The sequence below is a fragment of the Sinocyclocheilus grahami genome, unplaced genomic scaffold, assembly GCF_001515645.1.
Source record: "Sinocyclocheilus grahami isolate Dianchi unplaced genomic scaffold, SAMN03320097.WGS_v1.1 scaffold292.1, whole genome shotgun sequence".
NCBI lineage: Eukaryota > Metazoa > Chordata > Actinopteri > Cypriniformes > Cyprinidae > Sinocyclocheilus > Sinocyclocheilus grahami.
This window is the reverse complement of record NW_015505471.1, coordinates 380,652-392,949: the sequence shown is the minus strand read 5'-3', so window position 1 is coordinate 392,949 and position 12,298 is coordinate 380,652. Positions and strand designations below refer to the sequence as shown.

Here is a 12,298-nt window from a genome sequence, read left to right as displayed (position 1 = left end):
TTTATCATTATAGAGTGGTTGTGTACACACACTGCCAACACACATTTCAGTTCAAACAACTTGTAAAAGTGCATGTAGCATCCGATGACCCCTTTAATAGAACCATTACAGATTCACTGAGAAGAATCAGAGCTGGAATTGTTAAATAAATAATTCCCTAAGCATGGGACGTTTCGCACAGGCAAGCACCACTCACATCACACAAGAAAAATCCAATTATAATTAGCTTTACGTAAAAGGTAGATTATGCCACATGTGTGTTTGTGTGTACTCACAGTAAAGCTGTTGTTAACGTTCTTCGTGCTTGATTCTGCTACACTGGCGTCCGTCAGATCCACTTCATCAAAAATAATTGACTGAAAACAAATCAGCAAAAATCAATACCCGTTCATGTAAATCTGTGCATGTGTGATTCATGTTTACTTCTACAGATATCTGCAACACAAAATTGTCTCCAGAAATAAAAGCTTACAAAATGTTCCTTTGATGATGTCATCAAAGGTATACATATGTACATTATATTTTTTATTTTAATATACACACATACACACACACAGACAGTATAATATATATCAAATATATATACACAATCACAAATATATATATTTAGTGATTACATTTATTTTTTTATATAATATATTTAAATGCTCCTTTAGGTTTGAGTTTTGGGTTAGTGTGTACAAATTATAAATAGCTTTAAATACAAATAATAGAGCATACGGTATGCTCTCATTTACACAACTAATTAAAAGTGTGTGTGTTGTTTTCAACAGACCTTGGCCGTCTGAGCGTAGTACAGCGTTCTTCCCCGCAGTTTAAAATAACGTCTCTTCCAGCGCTGAAAATTCGTCTGTTTCATCAACTTTCCCTCTTTTAAAATCGTCTAGAAGAAGCAAGAGAGAGAGAAGTATGTGAAAATTCCTTTCGTTCCAGTCACCTGCGTTCATTTATGTAATAAATGGCATCATCATCATCCTCCAGCGGCTCTTTACACATCATTACATCTCACACAAACTTTTAATGGAATGATATTTATACACCAAGAAACCACACAACTTCACTCCAACCTCAGAAACACACACACACACACACACACACACTTGTCTGGTCAGCTATCCTTGTGGGGACTCTCCATAGGCGTAATGGTTTTTATACTGTACAGACCGTATATTCTATTGTCCTACACCAACCCTACCCCTAAACCTACCCCTCACAGGAGACTTTCTGCATTTTTAGATTTTCAAAAAACTTCATTCTGTGTGATTTATTAAGCTTGTTTACGCGTGGGGGCCTCAATTTAGGTCCCCACCGTGACATGAGTCCCCATGAGTCTGTGTGTATTCAGGTTTAGGTCCCCACTAGAATAGAAAAACAGGTACACACACACACACACACACACACACACACACCCTGCAGTTCCATGTTACACCTAAAGGGAGCGGCAGAGCTCAACACATTTCACTCTTACATCTGGTTTCTAATTTGCAAGCATAACTATTAATATTGTTCACATTTAAGATTGATTCCTGCAGTTTGTGCTCCAGACATGAATAATTCTTTAAACTATGTGTGTTGTGTTACTTTACCAAGTAATCAAACGCACCGTTTTCACCCGCTAGATCAGACAACTGAAAAAAAATCCCACAGTTGTTTTCGTTCAGTCTCATCGTGCATTACACAATGTTAAACATACTGTACAACAGCAAACACACACTTTAAACAATTGGATGCGGGATACTGCAAAATTCAGACTTTAAAATTTACTGCAGAAACAGGCTGATAAAGCATCGTATCTTCAAAACTCAACATCGCTTTGCTGCTACAGCGAGAAAAAAGCATGCCAACTTTTCATGCATGAATTTGCAGCAAAGTAATGAGACAAATGCAACTCAATCTGAATGCTTTACAAATTAACAGAACACACTGAACATCAGGTTGCATGCAGGATTCAGACCACAGGTTTTATTGAAATGCATTGCCATATCAGCATCACAAGCAAGTACAGATTCAGCATTCAACAAACTTTACGATAAATACAAGTACTTCAAAAAAACGTTTCAACCATTTTGCAACTCCATAAATGATTCTTTAAATGCATTTGCGCTAAAAGTTTTTCCGAGTCTTACTGAATCTTACAAAACATGCACAGTCAGTATGGACTAGAAATGATTTAGTGAGATAAAGCAGCACAAACACAAACACAGATAGATGTCCGGAGAGTGTAACAGACTAACCTGGCCCCTAGTGCAATCCATGAGACGCAGGTCAGAGCAAGAAGCCTCTGACTGACATGAGGCTTTTACGCCACACACACACACACACACACACACACACACACACACACACACACACTCACTCACTCACTCACTCACTCACTCACTCGTGCTGGTTTCCGCTGACAGTAAATGCCCTTTTCTCTGCCACTGAAGGCACCTGTCATTTCAGCTCACACACACACGCGATGAAGTCTGAAACACACAACGCTGATCAACCCACAGGACGCTTGACCTGCTTGTGCAGCGCTCAGGCTTTGAGAAGAGCTACCAAAATAGCTCACTCCAAGCCTTGATGCAGATAATAGAGCCATTTCCTAACCGCACGCTAACTTTACATCTTTACATCCGGTGCGCTGCAGCATGAATGACATGAGCATTTGATGCAGCTTTTAATGAACTTGAAGACATCATTTAATCAGGGTTATTAACTAAAACCACTTTTTCCAATACTTGAAATGAAATAAACATTAACTTAAATAAAATATCACACACACACACACAAACACACTCACTCACTCACTCACTCACTCACTCACTCGTGTGCTGGTTTCCGCTGACAGTAAATGCCCTTTTCTCTGCCACTGAAGGCACCTGTCATTTCAGCTCACACACACACGCGATGAATTCTGAAACACACAACGCTGATCAACCCACAGGACGCTTGACCTGCTTGTGCAGCGCTCAGGCTTTGAGAAGAGCTACCAAAATAGCTCACTCCAAGCCTTGATGCAGATAATAGAGCCATTTCCTAACCGCACGCTAACTTTACATCTTTACATCCGGTGCGCTGCAGCATGAATGACATGAGCATTTGATGCAGCTTTTAATGAACTTGAAGACATCATTTAATCAGGGTTATTAACTAAAACCACTTTTTCCAATACTTGAAATGAAATAAACATTAACTTAAATAAAATATTAAAACTAAATATAAAAAAATGCAAACTTATTTTCAGCTAGTTGCCGATGCAACATTTCTAATTTTCGTTAAATTTATGTTGAAGTGCTAAAATAACTAAAACTAATAAAATAAAAACTATTTTAAAACAAAAATAGAAAAGCACAACAAAATTACTAAAACTTTAACTGAAATTAAAATGCAACAGAAAATATAACAATAAAATGTCATTCAAACTATTAGTGCTGTCAAATGATTAATCGCATCCAAAATAAAGGTTTTTGTTTACATAATATGTGTGTGTACTGTGTATATTTATTATGTATATATAAATACAAACACATGGATGTATATATTTAAGAAAGATATATTATGTTAATATATTAAATATATTTATATATATAATATAAATTATATGAATATAAATATATACATGTAAATACATATTTTCTAAATATATATACATAATAAATATACATAGTACACACACACATAGGCCTATATTATGCAAACAAAAACTTTTTTGGATGCGATTAATCGCGATTAATCGTTTGACAGCACTACAAAATACTATTCATTTATTAAAATCATTAATTAAATCTAAAAAGCCTTTTTACTTGAAATAACTGAAATAAAATATTAAAAAAAAAACATTCATTAGTTCATGTTGTACTAAAATAACTAAAACTAAATAAACAAACTAATACTCAATAAAAAACTACATAGACATATTTTAAAAGGAAAAATGAAAACAGAACATTTAAAATCTAATTCAAAATATGAACAAAAACTAGTATATGTTGGTAAAATTATACTGATTAAAAACTAAACAGAAACAAAGCATGTGCAGTATAACACATAGAGCCGCTATTTACAGTATATAAGGAATATATTTACATGTAAATATACTAATCAGTCGATGTGAGTTGTAATTCCAACTGGGTTTGCAAATGTCACCAAACTGCACTCAACGGATGTCGTTTACAATCTGCTTAGTTGTACTAGTTGCAACTAAATGCATTGATTGTACTGTATAACTTTTGAGCTTTCTATAAAATGTTCGATGTCAAAACCTGTCAGATAACAGTTATTTGGACTGTATGAGAGAGAAATCTTGTATTTTAACAGTTTGAAGTTAAAAGTGTCTTAATGCTGGATTAGTTTCAGCTTTTGTCTTCTCCAGATGTTAACTGATGGACTGGAGTGATGTGGATTACTTGTGGATTATTGTGATGGTTTTATCAGCTGTTTGGACTCTCATTCTGACGGCACCCATTCACTGCAGAGCATCCATTGCTGAGACACTGATGCAATGCTACATTTCTCCAAATCTGATGAAGAAACAAACTCATCCTAATCTTGAATAGCCAGAGGGTGAGTGAACTAAGTCACTTATCCAAAGCATTTGCTAAATGAATACATTTAAATGTAAATAAATGCAGAGGATTATTGCAAGAACCTCAGCAATACTGTGTCCAACAGTCCCATCAAGAGCCTCTAGATTTACAGCGTGCAGCTGTGCGACAGCGATCCGTCTGTTGAAAGACTGAGCGTTCACACAGCTGTGAAAACTGTACTGCATAGTGTTTACTGTCACAAAGATGCTTCCACTAAAACGTGGATTTAACTCCTAAACGAATGCGCTGGAATCAGCGAAGCGCCCACGGGTCAAACGTGACCTTTCAGCGGACAGATGCCTGCGGTTACTGCAGCGGCCGGTCGGAGCGAATGCTTTCATCTCACCTCTGTCTGATCAGACTCAAAGAGCCTGTGACCGATCTGAACCGTGACCTTTCTCCTTTCTCCCCCCACCACAGCACACAGACGTGATGACAGTACAGAGCGAGACACGGCTTCCGCTTCTCAGAATTCAGCCCAGAGCCGCAGCGGCGTTTACAGGCCGGCCTTGCTGCAGCAGAGCCTCTGGCCACCCACGCGTAACTGTTACCTTAACTAATGCATCTCTAGACTTCCCGGAGACTTCAAGGAATAGTGCACTTAAAATAACAAACCTTATCATTTACCCTCATGTCTGGTCCCTAAACACTTGGGTCAAAGACGAAAAGGGGTTTTCAAGCATCAAAAGCACAGCTTTTAAACTTTTATCCATACATTAGATGTGTCCGGTTTAATTTTATTTTTTTCAGAGCAAAAAAGTTATTACGATCAAAATGTTTTACCATGATTTACGTCATTCAGCGTAACATATACCAAAATATCTTGTCAGCCATTTTTACAGAATCATTGAATGACATTAAAAAACTATTTAAGGGTCTCAGTGCAGCTCCCCAAAAACACATAAAATGTCATTTTAAATCTTTACCACTAAACCGCTAGTTTGACCAATTTGTCAACATGTTTTTAATCATTTAAAATATAATAAAATTTAGTTACAATCAATCCAGAACGCGGCAGCAAGATTAATTTCTAACGAGTCAAAAAGAATGCACGTCACACCTCTGTTCATCAGTTTGCACTGGCTACCAGTAGCTGCTCGCATTAAATTCAAGGCATTAATGTTTGCCTACAAAACCACCACTGGCTCTGCACCCCTTTACCTAAATTCATTACTTCAGAGTTATGTGTCTCTAGAAGCTTGCGTTCTGCAAGTGAACGTTGCTTTATTGTTCATCTCAAAGAGGCTCAAAATCACTTTCACAGACTTTTACATTAACTGTTCCCTCCTGGTGGAATGACCTGCTCAACTCAATCCCAGCAGCTGAGTCCTTACCCATCTTCAAGAATCGGCTACAAACACATCTGTTCCACCTTTATTTGACCCTCTAACTCTAGCACTCTCTATTCTAATTCTATTCTTATTTAAAAAAAAAAATTTATGCCCCTTTTAGACTTGCACTCTATTTATTTACTAACTGTTTGTTTTCTTTTAAAAACCCTAACACTAGCTTCTCTAATCTTTTTGCATTCTATCTATTTGTTTTCTTTTTATTTATTACACAATTATAATTCTGACTTTCTGACTTCTGATTAACAAAAGCAAAAAAGGCCTCTAACACTAGCTTGCTCTATTCTATCAGTTTTCTTTTTATTTATTTTTACATAAATATGTTACACTTAATGACAATGGAATGGAACATTATTTCACTCATATTTTTCACAAAAGTTATTTGACAAACTAAAGTAGACACTTTACTTTCTGTTTATATTAAATCACTTTTGTAAACTGAATTTGATGCAAACACCAAAATGGGACTTCCCACTTTTGCCGGACAATGAGCTCAATTTCACCTTTTGTGTTTCAGAATAAATTTTTGCAACATTAATGCTTTAATGAAAGTATGCAAAACATTTTTTGGCTGTGCATATAAAAACAGGTACGTCATGCAAAAGTCACCCATGTGGTATTTAGTTTTAGTATAGTTTTTGCTCAACTTTACCTTTTTTAAGATGATTAGAGTAAAAATGGCAACCACCAAACAATCATTAAACTTTTACAGTTGATTACATTAAGAAATAAAAAAATTTTTTTTTGTTGTATTACAAGTTTTCTGAAATGTTGGTTAAATATACAATTTAGGTATTTTCTTGTTAAGTGTACACTAATTTGAATAAATGTCCAGAACAGAAATCTTAATTATTGTTTTAATATTGTGGAAATATCAGAGTTAAAAGTTTTTACAGAAGGGATTTCTCTATTTATCACTGAATAACTTAAGTACAGTCAGCAGCCAGAAAAAAAATACTTTTACAATCTGTTATATAAAACAAGATGAATCCTATATAAACAAACCCCTCAGTAAAATCCTTCAGAATATAGGCCTAGATATGAATAAAGTCTGGTGTTTGTAAGTGCTGCCGAAGTGGAAAAAAAAACTCATTTTGACAAAACAGATTTTAAAAATATGTATTTGTAATTGAAGTCTACAGACCCAAATGTAAGAACATACACTTAGATGTGCATTTTATATGTTTTCTTTCCACTAAACTGAAAGAAAAACATTACGGAAACCTCAAAACTAAACCAGTTCATGAAAAACCAATGCTTTTCCCTGTAGTGTCCTGCTTTAATCACACATAAGCGCTTTCTACAGACTCTGGCTGTGAATTGCCCTTCGGCATGAGCAAACAACACCGGTTAGTTTTCTAGGTGAAGGATATTAAACAATAAATCACAGACACCATAAGAGCATATAAATGATGCAAACACGGATCATCTCCGGTCCGTCCTAAGCAACAGAGCATCATCTCACATATCTATCATGTGATCTCACTAACCGGATACACACAGGCTTTTGAGGCTCTGTTACTGAACATCTCTCATGTACACAGTGCTTTTCATAGCAAGCTAATGATACTTGCAAAAATACTTTATCCTAACCATAACCATAAATCTAGACCTAATTCACACAGAAAGCAACTGATATTTAGAGATAGCAAAAACATGAACATTTGATGTCTCTCGAATAGGGCAATGAGGTTACGCATTAATGAAACCAGATCCAGCATACTACAAGAATGCACTAAATCAAAGAATTCTGTCAAAACGGCAAGATCAAGCTTTCAGGAAGTCAGTTCTGCAAGAACATGTTCTCTTATTCTTTATCACTTTATCTTACATTTAGCTGTTTGTCAGTAACGGAACAAGCATACAATGTCAAGACTATTACTAAGATTCTGATCGCAACTACTGATTTTTAATAAGTGTGAATAGTGATAACTCAACCTTTGGTTTAGCAGCTCAGATCTTGCAGCTGTAGACTACACAGCATATGTTTTAAAACAACACGGTAGTTTTAACTAAAATGCACAAAATAAATTAAATCTCCAGCAAACAGATGCTTGACATATATTTTTTTAATGATAGTGGAGGCTAAACCCAAGTTACCACAGTTTTACTGTAATAATAATAGGGTTGCAAAGGAGTGGAAACAAGTGGAAACACTTTCCAAACATCCCTGGAAGATTGCAAAAAATCCTGGAAAGTTTCCAAAATTTCTGGAATGTTTCAGAAATTTACTGGAAATGTTCCATCTTTTTGCAACCCTAAATAATAATAAATGATAACTATGACGTATGGACTATTATTGTAAGGTTTGAGCTTGTAAAACGAACTGACCGACAGACAAACAGACGGAGAGATAGACATGCTGATACCCAGTGTTGGGGAAAGTTACTTTTAAAAGTAATGCATTACAATATTGCGTTACTCCATAAAAAAGTAACTAATTACGTTACTTAGTTACTTTTTATGGAAAGTAATGCGTTACGTTACTTTTGCATTACTTTTTAAATCTGGACAGGGCTTGCTTGTTTGTTTTTAAAATAAAAAAGTTCTATTTCTGGCAAATATAAAAGCCTTTTCACACCAGAAGTGAAATGATAATAATAAATGATAACTATGACGTATGGACTATTATTGTAAGGTTTGAGCTTGTAAAACGAACTGACCGACAGACAAACAGACGGAGAGATAGACATGCTGATACCCAGTGTCGGGGGAAAGTTACTTTTAAAAGTAATGCATTACAATATTGCGTTACTCCATAAAAAAGTAACTAATTACGTTACTTAGTTACTTTTTATGGAAAGTAATGCGTTACGTTACTTTTGCATTACTTTTTAAATCTGGACAGGGCTTGCTTGTTTGTTTTTAAAATAAAAAAGTTCTATTTCTGGCAAATATAAAAGCCTTTTCACACCAGAAGTGAAATGAATCAGCCTCAGGCTGAACGGAAAGTACGTTTACGTCCGTACTGTAGAATGCAGAAGAAGAAATTTCAACACACTTCAGCAATAAAAAAAGACACACAAATGTTTGTCTAGAGTAATTTGTGATTATTAGTACGCTTGAACTGGATCATCGAAGGTCAGAAGCAAAGACATTGGTTAATAGAATGGGATTAAATACATAAAGCATATTTGTATTGTTTAACATTTAATTATTGTAGGTTTGCGTCATATTCTGAGTTGCATTATTTTTATTCATTTTGAGTAATAATGAAGTTTTTTTTTTTTTGAGCGAGATGAATTAATTCATATTCATATTTATTTTAGAACTACAGTAACATCTTCTGATTTCTCTCAGCATGGGGACAGGAGAGCTGACAATCAATAAATTGGGGAAAAAAAATGAACTTGCGTTTCTTATTTGAAAAAGTAACTCAGATATTCTCTTGTAAATTAAAAAGTAATGCGTTACTTTACTAGTTACTTGAAAAAAAGTTATCTGATTACATAACTCGTGTTACTTGTAATGCGTTACCCCCAGCACTGCTGGTACCCACAGTGTCCACCAAAATTAAGAAATATTTGCACATATTTTGCGGTAACACTTTATTCTGATGGTCGCCCCTACATGTCTACTAACTCTCATTAGAGTATCAGTAGACTATCTGATTAATATCTGCTAACTCTTTATTATGATGGTCTCCAAACAGACTATCTGTACCTTTGCAACTTATTCTAACCCTAACCATACTAATACTCTATCGAGAGCTAATAGATCACATGCAGCTGCAACGTTACCTAGTCGACAGAATGACCATCAAAATAAAGTGTAACCTATTTTGCTACTGTTTATAATATTATAGCCTATATATGATAAATCAATATGTAATTTCCTTAAAATAGCTTTAAAAGCTTTTATACATTTTCAATCGTTTCCTCCTTTTTAAGTATTATTTATGACTTTTTTTTTTTTTTTTACTATAGTAAAATAACTGCAGCAGCTTGGGTACCGCGGCAGAAAGTAAGGGAATTTGCCTTTGAATGTAACCCCCGCGCTTTCATTAAGCTGCAACTGTTACAGTGTTTCATTTCAAACTCACAGATTCCAAACAAACCGTTACAATGTTGCAATCCAGCGGCACACGCGCGCTCATCTCAGCCCCGCGCGGTTCTGTTATATTCACACGCTCTCGTCTCAGACCCAGCGACCGGTGACCGGTGACCGGTGTCGGTCGGAACCGGAGGCTCTGGACACGCAGGAAATGTCGCGGATCTCAGACGGGCCGCTCGGTCTGAGCTGAGGCGCTTTTCTCTTTGCAAACCCACCCTAAACACACACGCACGCGGTATATTACCTTGCTCCGGATCTGACCTGACGTGGAGACCTTTCGTATGAGTTTCTGCGGGGATCCGTGCTCCTGCTCCGGTTCGCTGTCCGACGACTCGGCCTCAGCAGCACCAGCACCAGCACCAGCAGCAGCAGCAGCAGCACCGACCGCCGCCATCCTGCGCCCCAGCCCCCGGGATTCAGGCTCTGCTCCAGCGGGACCGGCCTCACAGCGCCGCCGCACGGACAGACCAAACACTGCCGCCGGGAGCGCCGCCTACCGGACAGAGGAGCTGTGACTGAGATACTGTACAAAACGAGTGTGGCCCCCAAAATATTTAGACTCACAAGCAGAGGTGGACAGTAGTGAAGTATTTTCACTTACTCAACTAAATTAAAAAACGATCTGTACTTTATCAGGGTTTTTCTCTTTGGAAAACTTTTACTTCACTACATTCCAAAGCACAATGTCGTACTTTTTACTGCACTATATTCTCAATCATGGGCGTTGCTAGGCCACTTTTAGGGGGGCCTCGGCGGCGCAGAGCGAGAAACAGAGGGCAAGGTGCGTGTTTATCGATAGATTAATATCTGCAACTGTACAGTTCTTTGTCATAAATACAGTTTACAAAATATCATGGGGGAGCAATCGGTTCCCCATCTGCTGTAAAATTTCACTGCGTTTCCTCATCACACTACAGCTGTTTCCTCCAGCAAAAATGAAACCGCATGCTTTATGAAACGATCACATTGCCATTTTCGTTTGAAAATGTAACTTTCAATATAATACATATTACAGTGCATGTGCAAAGAGGTTTGCATACTTGAGCTAAAGAAGGAGGGTTGTACTAGAAAAGCAAACAGTAAAATGTTGTGTTTGTAAGGTGTGTGTGTGAGATCAGGAAGGCTTATTCAGTACTCAAATGTTATACCTATCTAAGCAATACAGTGGAATACTGCAATAAGTTTAGTAAACCATCCCTATTAATAAAAAAAATATGTATATATATATATATATATTTATTATTATTACCCTCATTGGGGGCTGAGCCCCCCTAAAATGAAAATCATAGAATCGCCTCTGTTCTCAATTCAATTCAAGTTTATTTGTATAGCACTTTTCACGATACAAATCGTTGCAAAGCAGCTTTACAGAAAATGTAAGTTTCTATTTTAAAATTTCTACATTATATTTAATAGTAGCTTATCAGTGGTGACTGTCAAGTTGACGTACATAAAGCAGAAATGTACAGTAAAAGTTGTGCAGTTAGTCAATGACATGTAATCAAACAGACTGTGAACACTATTAACAGCAATGATTATGTTGCGATTAAACTTAGAATAATTTGGTAGTTTTGTTTCATAAATACAAGTTGTTTTTTTACCTTTAATACTTAAGAACATTATAAAATTTAGTGTACTCAAGTAAAACTTTGAATTACTTTTACTCGAGTAAGAAAGTACTAGATTTCTACTGTAATTAAGTATCAAATGATATTTAATGTGAAAGGTAGTGCAGTAAAAGGTACATTATTATGCTTTGGAATGTTGTGAAGTAAATGTTTTCTAAAGAAAAGCACTGATAAAGTACAGACACTTGAAAAAAGCAGAGTAAAAATACTTCACATACTGTCCGCCTCTGTGACACACAAGTCACACTTAAAATGACTGAATGTCATCCCAGCTAACAGAGAACATTCAAGGAAGTTAATTCTGAAAGTTATGAACAAAAAATTCTTCTAGTAATGTTATTAGCAGTGTTGGGGAAAGTTACTTTTAAAAGTAATGCATTACAATATTGCGTTACTCCATAAAAAAGTAACTAATTACGTTACTTAGTTACTTTTTATGGAAAGTAATGTGTTACGTTACTTTTTAAATCTGTACAGGGCTCGCTTGTTTGCTTTTAAAATAAAAAAGTTCTATTTTTGGCAAATATAAAAGCCTTTTCACACCAAAAGTGAAATGAATAAGCCTCAGGCTGAAGGGAAAGTACGTTTACGTCCGTACAGTAGAGTGCAGAAGAAATTTCAACACACTTCAGCAATAAAAAAAAGACACACAAATGTTTGTCTAGAGTAATTTGTGCTTATTAGTACGCTTGAACTG

At 36.1% G+C, this 12,298-nt stretch overlaps 1 protein-coding gene across 1 annotated transcript in view; it reads right to left on the bottom strand.

Annotated features, from left to right (window-relative positions):
* Positions 1-10,420, bottom strand: part of LOC107600822 (diacylglycerol kinase delta) — a 35,527-nt gene extending 25,107 nt beyond the window's left edge. Inside the window, exons 1-3 of the mRNA XM_016292791.1 lie at positions 10,218-10,420; positions 776-883; positions 276-356 (exon numbers count right to left, since the gene is read on the bottom strand). Of these exons, the coding sequence (XP_016148277.1) occupies positions 276-356; positions 776-883; positions 10,218-10,367 (339 nt within the window). The 5' untranslated portion in view covers positions 10,368-10,420. The remainder of the gene's footprint in view (positions 1-275; positions 357-775; positions 884-10,217) is intronic.
* Positions 10,421-12,298: the final 1,878 nt, after the last annotated feature.